The sequence below is a fragment of the Leopardus geoffroyi genome, chromosome D1 (assembly GCF_018350155.1).
Source record: "Leopardus geoffroyi isolate Oge1 chromosome D1, O.geoffroyi_Oge1_pat1.0, whole genome shotgun sequence".
Lineage (NCBI taxonomy): Eukaryota > Metazoa > Chordata > Mammalia > Carnivora > Felidae > Leopardus > Leopardus geoffroyi.
In genome coordinates, this window is record NC_059329.1 from 39,430,888 (window position 1) to 39,447,524 (window position 16,637).

At 47.7% G+C, this 16,637-nt stretch overlaps 1 protein-coding gene and 1 long non-coding RNA gene across 4 annotated transcripts in view; one reads left to right on the top strand and one right to left on the bottom strand.

The window, feature by feature from the left end:
- The window catches only part of LOC123601013, an 89,316-nt gene extending 88,916 nt beyond the window's left edge, over positions 1–400 (top strand). The window contains exon 6 of one of the 3 annotated variants that reach the window (XR_006713926.1): positions 264–400. This is a non-coding gene — a long non-coding RNA (uncharacterized LOC123601013). The remainder of the gene's footprint in view (positions 1–263) is intronic. The other 2 variants (XR_006713925.1, XR_006713924.1) reach the window with 2 other exon arrangements.
- A 652-nt stretch (positions 401–1,052) lies between these two features.
- Positions 1,053–16,637, bottom strand: part of PANX1 (pannexin 1) — a 50,383-nt gene continuing 34,798 nt past the window's right edge. Inside the window, exons 3-5 of the mRNA XM_045483612.1 lie at positions 7,316–7,539; positions 5,578–6,239; positions 1,053–5,028 (exon numbers count right to left, since the gene is read on the bottom strand). Coding sequence (XP_045339568.1) covers positions 4,949–5,028; positions 5,578–6,239; positions 7,316–7,539 — 966 coding nt within the window. The 3' untranslated portion in view covers positions 1,053–4,948. The remainder of the gene's footprint in view (positions 5,029–5,577; positions 6,240–7,315; positions 7,540–16,637) is intronic.

Genomic DNA, 16,637 nt, shown 5'->3' on the forward strand with positions numbered 1-16,637 from the left:
GAAAGACTATAAGAGAAATTCAGGAAAGAAGGGGTCAGAGGCTCAAAGATAGCTCTGGGAATGGAGGGAGGCCTCAGACAGATGTCGAGGTTGTACAGCAAGCTCAGAGACAGAGGGGCTGGGATTTAGGAGAACCTCCCAAGATGGCCCTATGATTCTCCCCCGTGGTTACGCCTGTACAATCTCCTCCCCCTTAGTGGGCAGGACCTGGGACTCGATTCTAGGCAACAGAGTGCGTGTGATTTCTGCTGTGGAAATTGCAGGATCCGTGGGCCCTTAATCGAGGACTTTTCTTCTTCGGTTGCTGCCAGCCGGCTTGTGGAAGAGTACCTAGTGAATCTCATGTGTCCAGCAGAGAGGAATATGGGCCTCCCCATGCATTTCAGGGCCCGTCTTCCTTGAAGAGAAGGCAAGAAGCAGGAAGACACATTTTTCACTGCTGAGAGAAGTTTTATTTAGGTGGGCATAACAGTGCAGAACCAAAACAGTGCTTCACCCTTCCCTACACAGCAGCCTTGATTTAGGGAGGGATCCACCTTTCATCCCTCCCTAAAGGGAGGCCGGCTAGATCAGAACGCAGAACTTGGACAGGCGCCTTATGTGGAAATACAAAAATGTAACAGTGATAGCCACCAAACTGGAGAGTTTCAAGGTTCTTGTGCTTTTTTTAAGGACTGTTTTCTAACCATGATACGCTGTCATCCTTTGATCCTTGTGGAACAGAAAGTGATCGTTCTTACCAAATGATACAGCAAAGAGAGCATGCGTGTCTCTCTTTAAAAGTTCTGGAGATGTTTGGTCGTTGAAAAGAATGTGAATTACACCTAGAGCACCGCTTTACAGAACCCCATTAGGCTGTAATTACGGTGCTTTAAAAAAACTCCGACTTGTAAACAGCAATTGATGGCTTCATCCTTTGTAGGGAACACTGGTGACACTGTCGAATTCTACAAGGACTTTCCTCCTCTGGTGGGCAGGGGAGAGCACTCAAGGCATTAGAAACTCTTGTCACTTTCAAGAACTTGAAGAACAATCACGGATCAAACACATGCTTTCAGTGACACAGTATTTTTACAGCTAAAGAGAGAACGCTGAAACAATACATTTCATTTCCAGCAGGCCGAACAAAGCAATCACGAATTAACATCTATTATGTTCCACAAATGACACAATATCATCTTTGCCAATCTTTTTTAAAGGTTTCACATCACTTGTGAAAAACAGGACCAAAAGGCCAACGATCGCCCAGAAGGAGCCACTTCATCTCCACGCCCTCAGAAGAACCCCCAATTACTGGCAATTGCGCATTTCAATCAACGTTCCTTTTCAAGAGGTCGTTCTGGGAAATAACGGAGATCAGGGGCTTTAAAACATCAATTTCAAAAAAAAATTTTTTCAGCACTCCAAGGCAACACTGAACTTGTACTGAACTTGGAAAGTGGTCACAACTCCCCAGTAAAAAGCCAAGGACTGTCATTACTTACATGTAGAGACCTAGTCATTTACAGAAATATTCCTCTCTCCACCGTGAGGCTGAGTCTCCCCTCTCGTCTCCTGCCGAGGATGGTTTGCCTTTTAAATCAACACAGTTGCCAACAAACTAGGACTTCTCCTAAGTGTGTTCATGTGTTCACCAAATATTTACACAATGTCCGTTACACTCCAGCCAGTCGCTGTGTTAGGAGCCTGCGATACAGCACTAGATAACAACTCCCATCACTGTAGATACTCTGTCAACTGGGACTGACAATAAGCAACATAAACCAACACGAACACGGTTTAAAACGCATGCGGCAATCCACCCCCAGGAGCAGAACTCCCTGTCACAGGATGGAGGCCGGCAGCGCCCCCAGCCCACCTCCGCTCAGTGTTGGATAGGAGAGGATGCTCAGTGAACAGGGAGCTTCTACGAGCGAAACACAGACGTGCAGCAAGCCCTGCCGCACCGCTGGAAGTTCTCACATTTTCACAGCACAGCTACAAAGGAGGACAAAGCATTTGACAAGGGCTGTGCTCACCCTCACCCGCACTCTAGAGAAGCCGGACAGGGGTCGCTCCGGGCCACTGCCAGCCACACGCACTCTTAGTTGACTTTTTCAGCCTGCCTCTACAAAATGAAATCCATTCCTCAGAAGGTAGAGCACGCTCAAGAGTGCGCAGACACGATGTCACTAAGTAAACACGCGGCAGCTTTCCACGTGGGCAACGGGGCCTCCGTTCTGTGCCGTGCGCCTTGGTCTCCAGCCACAAGAGCACAGCTTCGTGGACGACGATGGCCCCTGAAGGTGTATTTAGTGTTGTGTGCATCCCAGAGGAAAGGGTTCGTAGCTTTAAAAGTACTGGCAAGGGGTCTGTAACTTCCTGGAGGCTTAAGAATGTCTACATTCCCGTCTTAAGATGGGAAGTCTCTGCCTTCCGTGTGGTAAAAGCGAACACGTGGCTGGATACTGCTTTCAGAATGATCCGTTCGAGGCCCAGCTGGTGCTTTACTAGGAAGACGTGAGCCGGAAACAAAGTCGCTGGGGTACTCATTTAGGATCAGTCTGTCCCCTTTTAAATGACTCTTACCCTCAGAAAATGGGACCCTCAAAAGTAGTCCTGTAAGCCAGCAACTCACAGGAGATGAACGAGTTACCTTTCTTGATAACACTTTTTCCCAAGCCAGAATGTATGACCAGGCATCCACATCAGCCCCTTAGCTCCACGACTGTCGTTCACGGGCAACTCCATGTCCGCCACAGGCTTGCCCTCCCCCGCAAGGTCAGGTGCAAAAGGCCAGTGGAGCTCCTACTACTCAAAATCGATACCTTATCGTTTTGTCCAAGCTTCAGACTGGAGTACTTGTGGCTAAAGAAGCTCTGGGAAAAACTGCGACCAGATTCTTAAAACCACCGGCTACAGAGGCTACGGCAGAGAGGAAAACAATATGGCATCCAGCCAGAACACAGAGCGTCTGCTGGAAGTTTTCTGGAAGGGCCTTTATTGTGGCTGCTCTTTTTTTGTACCTGCCTCTGCCTTTGCGGCCTTTGACTAGACTGTGAACTCCTCAAAGCTGTGCCTTATTCAGCACAGCCACACAATCAGTGACTAGCAGGACTAGCCTGGGACATCGCAGACCCCACTGGAGCTCAGCAGGTAGGAACAGAGGTCAAGGACGCCACAATCCTGATGAAAGGATTACGTGTGCCAGGGCTTACGGAGCTGCTGTTTTCCTAAGATAATGGATCCACTTTTACTTCTTCAAAATACGAATAAGGGGCAGCCTATAGAGAAGATGAAGCTTTTGTGGGGGCGGGGGAAGTATATGATAGAAAACTACCTCTCAGAAATCTTTTCCGAGTATAAAAAGAAACCAGTGAGGAGCACTGTGAACACACACACACAGTGATATAAAAAGGAGGGGAAATGGGATATTTAGGTTACTACCATTTCTAAATCACACTGTAATTCAATGGTAATAAATATCACGTAATAAGAATAATTTAAAGCACTGATTGCATCCTTAATACTTATTATTAGCTTTCCATCTCAGAAACCATCACAGAGGCACAGCTAAAATCCACTTCTGTGAATACTCTGGAGAGAGACTAGAATATTCTCAGAATATTCTCAGCTTATATAACTCTTGTTTTTCAAAAAACAGTAATTATATTAAACAACTGTCGCTAAGAGTCAAACGTAAACTTTAGGTTCCTGAGGATTACTTACTTTAGAAATGTGTTAACGTCCTAAGAACAAACACAGGGAGATCCACAGATACGGTTTTAGAGAATTTTGTATAAAATGTAAACATAGTTAGGACCCACTTACATGGTTAGAAAGGGAAAAGTTTTTTTTACATATTCTGAATCGGGCTTAAATGTTTATGAAATAATGCTTGGGTGGGTTATATACCCGTTTTTAACATGTAGTCTATAATTCTCCATCAAAACCAGAACGTCCTTCCCAAATGGCCTCAAATTTGATACCATACACTTCTAAATTAAAATGAATTTTTAAAAGATATGCTCCAGTGTAAATAAAACAAACCGCTAAGTTGTTCTGGCTCCGAGCACGCCATATGGCAGAGGTCATTTATATGTCCTGATCGTAATAAGCAAAATGTCCCTCGTTTTAAGCATTCTGTGTTCCGCTCATTTAAGTAACATCCTGTTTCGATTCTTTTGACAGCAGAGGATTACCTGCAGAAAACCCCTTGGAAAACTGAGTTGCTGTGCATGTGCAGATTTCCCCACGGGGCCCTTTTAGCGGCATTCTTTTCCGGTACAGAAGTCACAATGAAGTATCTTTTGCACGCATCTCGTTCACCAAGTCTCCCATCAGAGCAGTGCATGGGCCCGCAGCCCTTCCCAGCAGAGTGCGACAAACCACGGTCGGCGATGTCAGTTAGCCAGGGTGACAAGCAGCAGTGTGAAGAGACACCAGCACCGTCCCCAGGTTAGGACACCACCAGGAGCAGGACTGCCTGTGGGTCGGTGGATGTTTCTCTTGTCCAACAGTTATTAACACAGAGGAGACTCAGATTAAAATTGTATCCTGACATGTTTATTATTTTTTCCTAAAACAAATTAAAAATAAGGCCTCCCAAAGTCCTTGCTGGTAGCTCTGAGTCTCACTGCACTATCTCCACAGAAAGGTGTCCCTCTGAGGCACTCCAAGGGCCATGACTCTTTGATGAGCCTTTCCATTTTCCATTCGATGAGGACTTACACATCAACACTTGCTGTGGTTCACTTATCTCCATGGTGCTTCTCGTTAGAAGTCCATGAACCTTCCTTCCACACCATTCTGTTGACCGTAATTTTCATCAGGGACTCGGTAAGACACGCTCAGTGTCTCTACCAAGAAGCACGGGCTGCAAACCAGCTGGAAACCCGACCGAGTGCTTCAGCCGTTACAAATCCCACCTCACAGAAGTCACAGATCTCAAGTTCAAAGGAAAAAACCTTCAGCAGGAAGAATCCAGAAGCCTCTGCCGAGCATCCTTCCCTCCATTGCTTACTTTAGTTTCACTGGGTGCATTCAAATCTGTCAAAATGGAAAACAAATATTGATGGCAGAAGTCACACAGCAGGAAGCCACAGCAGGAATTACTTTCCCTTCTAGAAATCTCAGCATTCTTTGCCTTACCGGCTTTTGCTTCTGAGCCAAATTTCAGAGCACAGTGAAGCTAGGTCAGCGCCACAACTAAATCAGTGAACTTTCAGTCTCTTCGAAAGGAGGTGGAGAACAACAGGCAAGAGGCTCAGAGGTGCAGGGACAGAAGCAGCAGAACGGGACAAGCATGAGCGAGCATGACAGCAAGCAGGAATGCCTGAGCGAGAGGCAGCGCAGGAGACAGCATGAGGAGGAAAAGGAGGAGAGAACAGTCTGGAGGGGGCACACCTTCCTGGGGAGAGCTGAGGCAGCACCAATTCTCTCCCGCCGTCACCCAGTGGGGGAGGGGTCTCACCTAACACCCCACAGGAGAATGGTTTAGGGACGCCGGGCCGGGGTAAAGACGGGACGGTTCGTGGAGGCCGGCCGCCTGGGTGTTCCGTGGGCTTCCTCAGCCTCTGCCCTGAGAGCTAACCCTACCTTTGAGCTCTGCTGTCGGGTCCTCCTCCTCCTCCTGTGCCATCATGTCCACAGTCTCGGGTCCTCTGCCGTCGACAACGTCCATCTTGATCAGGCCAAGGTTCGTGAGGAGAAGCATTGGGTCGACACCCTGGCTGCTGCTTTTGATGTTCTCCAGCACCTTCAGACACTTGTAGGACTTGAGCTCACTTATGTTCTCCTCCAGGAAAAGATTGTAGAGACTCAGGTCGTTGTACCCTTCAGACTTGAAGCGCAGGACTTCGAAAGTGGGCAGGATTTCGTACACTTTGAGAATGTCCGTCTTCTGTCGGGACGGAACACAGAGCGTGTAGACAACCACGGGAGCCAACAGGATGTACACCATGAGGTTGATAAAGCTGAGCAGCTGGAAGATGCCGACGGCGACGAGCTTGCACTGAAACCGCTCGGGGATGGTGGTGTCATTTCTCAGGATCCCCGACTTGATGCTGCAGACAAACTCATCTGAGAGGGAGGAGAGGCTGAAGTAATAGCCCAGGTAGATGCACGCTAACAGTATTATGCTGAGGGTCAGCAACCGGCAGCTGACGTACTTGACGATCAGATTGTTACAGTGTTTCTTCGTCTTCAAGTACTGCTCCACAATTGGGTACTTGAAGTGGCTCTCAGATATCTCCCACAAACTAAAGGGGGTGGGGGGAGAATAAAAACTTCAACCCTCACGAAGATCAAATGTGAAAGACGTACACACAGAGCAATATCACACTAAAAATCTCAAACACCTTTCCTCCCTCCCTACTTTACCTATAACTTCGCTGGGGTATCAGGGAATAAAATCCTGTTTAAAAAAAAGAAAAGAAAAGAAACAATAAAATGCTCTCCCCCTTAATGTTTTAAAGGTCTGGTTCATAAATGAGTTATAATTGTAAATCCTTAAAGTGCCTGGCACTCAGTAAATGCTAAATGTTGACTGTTTGATTGTACTACTTTAAAAACAAACAAAAAAAAACCCCTACAATTTTCTCAAGTGTGCAGAATAAAGAAGACTTTCCAGCCCAACCAGAACATGCGCGCCTCCTACAGGCGAGGGGCAGGAGGCAGCCGGCTCCTAGGGCAAGGGGGGTCAGGCTCCAGACGGACAGACCAGGGTCAGGTCCCAGCTCTCCCACTGGTAGCTATGGGAGAATGTTTTTATCTGGGGAAAGGGGGGGGGGGCAGTAAATAAATGCAGTTAGTTGTAATGACATTCTGAGGGTTAAATGAGATAATGTACTAGGAGAGCTCAATGTGGTATCGGGAATATTAGCTACAAATATGATCACCATTGTTGATGACAAGAACCACAGAAGACTGTGCAACAGGCAATGCACTGCCTACTCATTGCCCATTTTTCTCACCCCGGTTCTCCAAGCTCAGCAGCCCCATAATCCTCTGTGCTTCTCCATTGAGGAGCAGGTCAAAGCAAGCAAGTACGTAGCGCCTTAACCTGTTACCCTACCTACATCTGCCTTCCAGACCACGAGACGGCGGCATTGCCTGCAAAAAGGGAAAGCCTCCTGATGTGAGGACAGGTGCGGAGGCAGGCAGGTGGGGGTGAGATTTGCGGGGGCGGGCCTTCCAGGCTCCCACAGCCTGTCTGTAGGTGGATGACCGCCCCCCCCATCTAGTACAGTGCGAACCGTAAGCCCAGAGGGGCAGGAGAAGGGCTGAGACGTCACACCCCAAAGCCTGACGAGAAACGAGCCGGGGGCTGAGTTACCTTTGTCCTGTGTTCTCATTAACACCTGGAACGGGGCCGGGACCGTCTCTCATGTCCTGATCACACACGCTCTTTGCGGCTTTAATGGAGCGGTTGTATACTTTGTCAAGTTCTTCCATGATAAACTTCAAATCTGAGCAAAGATGAGGAGCTGCTGCAAAACGCCAGAACAGGGAGGGCAGGTACAGGAGGATGGCGACCAGGAGCAGGATGTAGGGGAAAAACTGGAAAACGAGAGAGCAAATCGTGGGTTCAACAGGCGCCCCACTTAAGTAAACAAAGTGTACCAGTGCTGCTCTCACTTTTCTCACTTTGAGACAATGTGCATGTCAATTTCGGAAATAGGGCTCATTACCTCGTAACCATTTTTGGCTGACTTCACCTGCCCAGCTACTTAACAGCGGTAACTACCTTTTTTTTCCCCCTCCAAAAGACTTCAATTTGAAATAACTGGCAACTACACAGTGACGCGTGGTGCCTCCGCCCTAATCACGGAAGGGAACAAAAAAATAAAATTACTCCCACGTCCTTTAGAGTAACCCCTCAGTAAAATCCCAATTAGGGAACGGATAAATGTCACAGTGGTCTCTGGTGGTTTTTGGGTTGTTTTTCATTGCCATGGTGTTAGGAGGTCACTAATCTTAGAGCTCTTTTCTTTCTCCTCTCTCTAGAATTTGGGAGAATGACCCAGGAATGCAGACTTTATCCAATACGAATTAGAAAAATTGTGGCTTCAGTGATCCAATAGTCACCCCTATTAAACAGCTGGAATAAGCCGTTAAAATTCACAGAATGCAGAACAGGCCTTCCATGCTGGACACTCCTGAGGACCACCCAACACCCTCATTTTACAGTGGAGTAATCTCAAGTCCAGACAAGCCAACCACGACGGGCAACAGACACGCGGAGAGCATCTGGATGTGGATGTACGTGCAAAACAAACACAGAGGGGTTCAGGAGTCAGAGGAAGCAAAAAGCACCCAGTCACCAGGTCCATCCAGCCTTAGGAAAGGCTTAGCCCTGAGAGAAGATAAAGGAACACCACGTACCGCAGTTAGCACGGACCTGAGATTTAGTCCAGCTTAAGCGTTCTTGGGTACTGAGGTCACTGAGCCTCTCACTCTCGGAATGAAATGGTTGTGTGATACAGGTATTATGAAGACTAAATTAGATAGTTTATGAAAAGTGTTTAGCGTGGTGCCTGGCATGTAAAATGCATGACAGCACACCAGCTAAAACCAACAGAAGGGCCACCTGGTGGGCACGTGATCTTTAGTCCTTGCATGGACTCTGATAAGGCCTTTATTGATGGCTTTACTCTCAAAGGGGAAGAGGAAGCCCAGAACAGCTCCTAGCCACAGAGGACAAAGTGAACCCACGGCCATGCCTTTCCCACTGGAATACGCTGCAAATTACTTTATTTCTCTGGAAAATTTCTCCCGATCTTTGGCTTGGTCTCCAATTGCCTCAGAGTTGTGACAGTGATGGCCTTGAGATGACACAGAAGTCCCACCCCACAGATCTCTAGGGGCAGGCAGCTGGCCCAACACCATGACTCTCACTGTAAAATCAGATGTACGGAGCGTTCTCAAGTAACACTCATCTGGTTTTCCCGCTGTTACCACTTTACATTTCCGTGGTATACTTGTCAACACTAAGAAACCATCATTGACCAAATTTCAGACTTTCACTTGGATTTCTCCAGTGTTCCCATTATTGTCTTCTTTCTGTTCAGAGATCCAGTTCGGGGTCTATCCGTGACATTGAGGCGTCGTGCCTCCCTTGTCTCCTTGATTCTGTGACAATTTCTCAGGTCTTTCCTGGTTTTTCATGTTTTCCATGCTTTTCATTTAAAACTAACACATAAAGTAGCACCTAAAAGTTCACAGAAGAAATGGGTGATACGGATATAGTTATCAGAATATTAAACAAATTTGTGTGTGCTTATTAACACATTAAGTAGGACCTAACCCGTGCTGTACCACCAACTCTGAAGTGGTGAAGAGATCTGTGACAGAATCACAGAGTCCGCAAATACCATGATGGATCGTTGCTTCCACGGTACATGTTTTCTGAGGTTAAGTTTTAGTCAAGAGATGCGTAAAAAATAAAGCTGTGACATGTCTTCCTACCCTCGTTCCCGGATTCCCTGCCACCACCTTGGAGCCCACGCTCGGAATTCCCGCCCCACAGGAAAGACGGCAACGGCACAACGCCTCTGAAACTCTGCAAAGCCCCTTCACCAGTACAGGCACTTTAGTCCGTACTGGGCATGGGATGGGGTTTCTCAAAATGATTCACCCATGTGCAAAGGGCCGCTACAGAATGACAACCGTGACAGGCTGCGATTCCATGAATTTCGGCTACATAATTCGTAGCTGGCTGCGGTGAGAAGCTCTGTTCCTTCAATCCTTGCCTACTCCAAAGGGGGGTAAAAATGGGATAGAAATGTAACCGTGTGATATAGAGTCAGTGCTGCTCCCAAGACCAAGAGAACCTGGCATTTTGTTTGGAAACTACAGAGGGAACACGATCTCTTAATTTGGGACTGCGGAGTAGTTTTATAAGTCACTTTTGTTTTTTAGGCAATTTGAACTAATAGAATTTTACCACAAACTGTTCTTCTGAGTTAAAAAGTGCCTGTTTACAATCTGTGGCAATTTTCCCAACACGCCTAAGTGGTACAAGAATTAGTACCAATGAATAGATCAACATAGCTCATTGTAATTGGAAAAAATGAGTGTTTAAGGGTATTTACATATAGGGTGTTTGCTTTCTCTTCCAATATCCTGTACCTTGATCACCTCTGTAAGGAACGTAGTTGAATGGCCCACTCCTTGGTTTTCTCCACAGTGAAACCTCTTTTTCGTTTTCATCAAAAAGGAAAATGTGACTCTGTAACAAGGTGGTATTAAAATCGATTCAACAGAAACAGGAATCCAAAACAGCATTAAATTACAGTCTTTAAAATCCTTTTGTCCACATAAGGAACATGGAAAAACTGCCAAGCTTTACGAGCGCATCTGCTGGGTGGGAATGGGTTTGTCCATAAGCTTTGTCTGCTCCCAGTGAGGTCCGAGACACCGAGCATCTCTCAAGGCCACGGGTCCGTTAATGTGGTTCATGTTAACACCGAGCCCTTCCAGTGACAGTGAAGCTTCTCGAAACCACGCGGAACCAAAAGGAAGCACAATGCCCAGTCTGTGTGCCTTAAAAGTCTGCGTTGTTTCTGGAAGGGGTTGTAGTTAGAACAACAGAAGCTCCAGATGGAAGGAAGTGTGGAGAGGCTCTGGTACAGCCTCCTTCCACATTCGAGTCACCCCGACCTCCTCTAAGGCGAAGAAGCATCCAGTTAGGACTGACCATCTCCTCCCCTGAAATGTATGTGATCGCTTCTTACGGGATTAAATGCAGATGGGTAATTTCTTTCAAAAGCATCTGGGCTGGGGGCACCCGGCTGGCTCAGTCAGTGGAGCACGTGACTCTTGATCTCGGGTATGAGTTCGAGACCCACATTGGGTGTAGAGATTACTTAAAGAAATAAAATCTTTAAAAACAAAAGGCAAACCACCTCCCGCTCCGGAAAACCACATCTGGGCTGGAAGCTTGGCGCCTACAGACAAAATGCACAGAGTCTGCTCCAGGACCACATAGGCCAGATGGGAATACAAGCTAACGATTAAACAAAACATAAAAGTGAAGGCCACTAAATACACAGGTACTAAGTACCGAGCAACTTGAAATGTCCTTGGGGAGCTCAGGGAAGGCTTCATAAAAGAGGTGACATCTGAGCTACGTCTTCAAGTACTGTGAGGCAATAACAACAACAACAACAAAAACCCCCAAAATAATTCCATAAGTATATTAAGACCCAGCTCAGATTTCACCTTCTTGTGGCCCTTCAGACACACTCCTTCCTCTGCATGGAATTCTGTCTCTTTTTCTGCCAAGTGAATTCCTACCCGTCGAGGGCACCAAGGCAAATGAGCGAGCCCACAGTGAGGACACAGTAAGAGCTGAGGCTGGAAGAATGTACTAGGGTTGAATGGGGTCCCTCCCTGCCAAACTCATGTCTACTCGGAACTCAGAATGTGACCTTGTTTGGAAATAGAGACTTTGCGGATCTCATTAGTTAAAATGAGGCTGTACTATATCAGAGTGGGACCCAATCCAGTGACCGATGTCCCTCCAAGAAGACCATTTGAAGACACAGAGACACCCAGGGGAGACTGGAGTGATGCATCTACAAGCCAAGGAACGCCACAGATGGCTGGCCACCACCAGCCACTAGAAGAGAAGCACACAACTCTCCCTCTGAGCCCCCAAGAAGGACCCCACCGTGCTGACGCCTTCATTTCCAACTCCTGGTCTCCAGAAATATGAGAGAATGAAGTTCCGTTGTTCCAAGCTACTGAGTTTGTGGTAATTTGTTACAGTGGTCCCAGGAGACTCACATGCAGGGTAAGCAGGAACTCAATTACGAGGCCCTCACCTTCCCACATCATACACAATGGGAAGCCACTGGTGGGGGGCATGAGGAAAATTTATTTTGGAAAGATTGCTTCAGCCGTGGAGAAGGGAACACACTGGAGGGGAGAGAGACAAGGCAGTTGGTTGCTGCGACGGAGAGGCGGGAAGTGATACGCACTGAACTGAGGCAGCAGCCGTGGGGAGAGGGGAAGACATTTAAGAGCTATCAAAAGCAAGAGGCGGACATTTCAGTGCCTCCTGGAAGTGAGGGATGCAAGAGGGAAGAACAGAGGCTAATTCTACATTTCTAGCTTATGCAAGGGTGTGGGTGATAGTACCATTAGTTGCAATAAAGAAGCAAGAAGGAACAGATTCCAAGCAGAGGGGAGTGAGGTGGGAGGCAGACCCAAGAAGATGAGAAATTAAGAACATAAGCTACTCACACCCCAGAACTCTAATCCTAGTGGAGAGTAAGTAACTGAAAATAAAAGAAAAAACTCCAGCCAACCTTACAATTGAGGATTTTGTAGCATATAGATGGTTGAAGCCAAGAGTGACCGAGATCATCCAAGGAGAATGTGTAGAAGGAGACAAGAGAATAAGAGAGGGATGTGGGATCCTAACATTAGGGTCGGGCAAAAAGAGAACCCTGGAAGACATGGGAAGGAATGGTCAGAAAGTAGGAAGCAGGTAAACCAAGAACAAATTGCACTGGGGAAGTGATGTAAAAAGAGACACAAAAGATGTCTGCTTTTGTTTGCACGTTTTTCAGATAATAGACCACTTTTTTTTTCAGTTTATTCTTTTGAGAAAGAGAGAATGTGAGAGACAGAGAGAGACAGAGAGAGAGAGAGAGAGAGAGAGCACAAGGGGAGGGGCAGAGAGAGAGGAAGAGAGACAATCCTGTGCTGTTAGCACAGAGCCCAGCACAGGGCTAGATCCCATGAACCATGTGATCATGACTGAAGCTGAAATCAAGAGTCAGAGGCTTAACCGACTGAGCCACCCAGGCGCCCCAGAGAGAAACCCACGTTAAAGATAATCCCAAATGTAGGAAGTCACGAGTGAAGGTCTACCCAGAAGGCCAATGCAATGCGGTCCTTGAGCAGCTTACAGAGGACAGAGAAGGAGGTGGTACGCCATTCTATTCTGCGCTCTTGGGAAGACACCCAAGGCAGTGGGCTTCATGATTCATGGCATTCTAGGAGGGGCCTAACACAGGAGAGACCTAGGGAAGACAGGATGGTAAGCAAAGCACTTAGGCGTGGAAGTAGAAAGAGACTCCTGACAACAGAATTAATACCAAGTCACAAGCAAGCAAGGAAAAACCTTCCTAAAGATCTGTATGAACATGGAATGAACTGTCCTGTGAGGCAGGGAGTTCCCTTTCAATGAATCATCTGGGAGGGCTTTAGAATTTTAGATTAGGGGAGGGCAAAGGGCCAGACAGTAAATGTTTGTGAGCTATATGACCTCTGTTGCATACGTGAAACCAGACATAGGTAATGTGTAAAGGAATGGGTGTGGCTGTGTTCCAATAAAACTATTTGCAGAAACAGGTGATTGATGGGCTGGATTTGGCTGGAGCGTTTAGGCCATAGTTTGTCAATCCCTTGCTCCCGATCCTTGCTTCTCAAAGAATGGTCCACAGACCAGAAACGTCAGTATCACCTGAGAATTTGTTAGAAAGGAAAAATGCAGGCCCTGTCAGACCTACTGAACCTGAGTCAACATTTCAACAAGTTCTGCAGGTGATTTTCATGCACACAGAATTTGGAAAACACTGGTCTAGATGAGGGGTACCCACATGGGAGCCCAAGTTGGGCCACAGTATCTGAATCTCCTGGGAAGCTGATGAAAACCATATTCCTGGCCCTCAGGATCCTAAATTTTCACACACACCCCCACCCCTCCCCCCCTAGATAATGCTAAGGCTTGGAAACCTCTGGTCTGGGAGCCTCAGAGGACCCTTCTAAACTAAGTTTCTGTGAATCCACTTAAAGGAAATAAAGATTTGTCCATTCTATTAATTTTATTTTCGTGTTCTGTTGCTTTTTTTTTTTTTTCAGTCAAAACCCTGCTTTCCTGTTTCTGAAAAAATCTTGCCTAATGGTTTGCCTACATTTGAACTTAAAGAGAAAAGAGCACTGAAAGAAAGAGAGAAAGAAAAAAAAAAAGAAAGCGAGAAAGCAGAAAGAAAGAAAAAGAAAAGGCCGGTTATCAAACAGTCCTGGAGGTCCTACAGCACCACCTGCTGGTCCCCCCTGAAAGCACACTCATTTCCACAAATCTATTTCCTCAGAGGTGCTGGAGGCCACCGGAAAGAAATGGGAGTAGGAGAGAGTAGGGGGAGGAAGAGGAAAGGAGTCATGGAATAAACAGCTGGGGAGAAAGAAAGTACAGCATTAATTATACCAGGACCACACACTACACTGTTGTACACTTAAAGATTACACTGACTCATTTCTTTGGGGGGAATTTGGGTCTCCTGGTTTGAAGTCTGGCATCAGAACTGAATTGAGAAGTGTTCACATAAACCCAGTGCCTCTAAGCCTCTCGCCCTGGACTCAGAATGCTCCTGGAGAATGAACTCCGGTTCTGAACAGCACATAGAAACCGCCTCACTCTCCTCCTCCCTTCCACACATGTGATTTGAGCACCCATTATGGGCTATGCTGTCCCAGAGTGCACCGACGAGGGACATGGGCATGGTCTCTACGTGCATGGAACCTGCAGTCTTAGAAATAAAGGATCAGGGGCACCTGGGTGGATCAGTCAGGTGACTGACTTTTGATTCTGGCTCGGGTCCTGATCGCACAGTTCATGGGTTCGAGTTGCACATCAGGCTCTGTGCTCACAGCGCGGAACCCACTTTGCATCTTCTGTCTCCCTCTCTCTACCCACCTCCCCCTGTTCTGTAATAAATAAATGTTAAAGATAATTTTAAATAAAAAGAAATGAAGAATCCATTAAGTAGACTTCAGGCAAGTAATTGCCACGTCCCATGGTGACTGCAGGAAAAGCACAGACTGCTTGGGAGTGCACAGTATTGACACGAGGGTGTGTGTGGTGCAGCCGATGTTTTGTTGGTTAACACCCCATTTTTAGGATCTGACTGCTTTTAGGCAGGCTGTGCGGTCTACTGTCCACACAGTGGCCTCATGGTCTTATTCCTGGAGACTTCTCATTGACCCGCCTAGCCCGAAAGCAAGAAGCCTCCATCTAGAGATCCAGAGGAAACTTCCAGATGGAAGCTGAGAGCAGAATGATACAATAGGAGGTGGCCAGATTAGAGGGGAGGAGGGATCAACGGAAGATGCGTGTGAAACAGCCAGGAAAGGTGAGAGCTACAGGAAGTCAGGGTCCCGGGGGCCCAGGGATGGTGGGGATGGGCCCAGAAGTGAGGCTGGGATGGTTCACAGGGCCCAGTGGCAGAGAGAAGCTTGGAAGCCAGAGTAGTTTCTTTTGAAAGAAATATAGGCATTGTGTAGGGACTCTGGGGGGGGGGTTTGTTTGGGGAAATGACAGAGTCAGAAAGGCAGGACCTCAGAGGGCAGGAGGTGGGGGCAGGGAGTGGGGTCCCCTCTTTAGTTCCAGGTAATGAGTGAGGCGGCCACGGGATGAGGCGGACATATGGAGAGGGGGTCAGAGTCCTTGGAGATCAGACAGTGGATGGGATACTGGATGCACCTTCGGGGAGGACAGAGTTCTCCTGGGACGGGAATGTCTATGAGCCACTACCACAGTCGTGAACGAATGGGGGTGACAGAGGATGACAGCAATGAGGGGGGAGGTGGGGAATGACGTAGCCAGGTGTCAAGAATAGCTCAGGAGGGATTTTACATGAAGGAAGCACCGCAGGGGTAAGGAATAAAGACATGGGGAGAAGACACACACCTTCGTGCCCACCTGGAACCAAAGACCTCCCTGGTTCCACCAGCGGGTGGGCCCCCTGCCGGACAGCCCTTCTGCCAGAAACTCCCTTTCTGTGTCGAGCCAAAGTTCAGCCACTGGTAGCCACCCCCAGGTTAGAGTGCACACTCTGAAGCCATACAAATTAAACCTTCACCTTCTCACATGTGAGAAACACCTGAAGTCTGAAGGCGGTCCTGTGCTTTGCCACCACCTGGCCATGGGGCCTTGCACACGGCATCGACTGCTCTGGCCCTTCAGGAGATGGGGAGCCTGGCTCACAGGGTGCCTGCCGGCTCAGCAATCAGGAGTCGGCTAAATGTGGAGAAGCCAAGAGAAAACCACCAGGAAAGATGTTCTAAACTTGAGAAAGAATCTGGCAACTCCACATCTGGGTATATACTCACAGGAGCTGCAAGCAGGGACTCGGACAGGTGTCTGTACCCCCATGTTCAGGGCAGCATTCATCGCAATTGCCACAAGGTGCAAGAAAGGTAAGCACCCACGCCTGGATGCGTGGACACACACAGCATGGCGCATACACACTCACACACACACACACACACGATGGAATATTATGCAGCCTTAAAAAGGCAGGGAGTTCTGATCATGCTACCATATGAGTGAACTTTGGAGACATGCTGAGTGAAACCATCCAGATGCAAAAGCGCACAGACTGCGTGACCGTGGCTATCTGAGGTGCCTGGAAGAGGAGATAAGACTCAGAAGGTAGAATGGTGGTTGCCAGGAGCTGGCGGAAGGGAAAAGCAGGGAGTCGGTGTCGAAGGGGCACAGGGTTCCGGTTTGGGAAGCTGAGAAAGTTCAGATGGATCTTGGCAATGGTTGCACAACATGGCGAACGTACTCCGTGCTGCCCAACTGCACACCTAACAGGGGTTAGGAAGGTACATTTTCCGTGGTGTGTATTTGACCACAATTA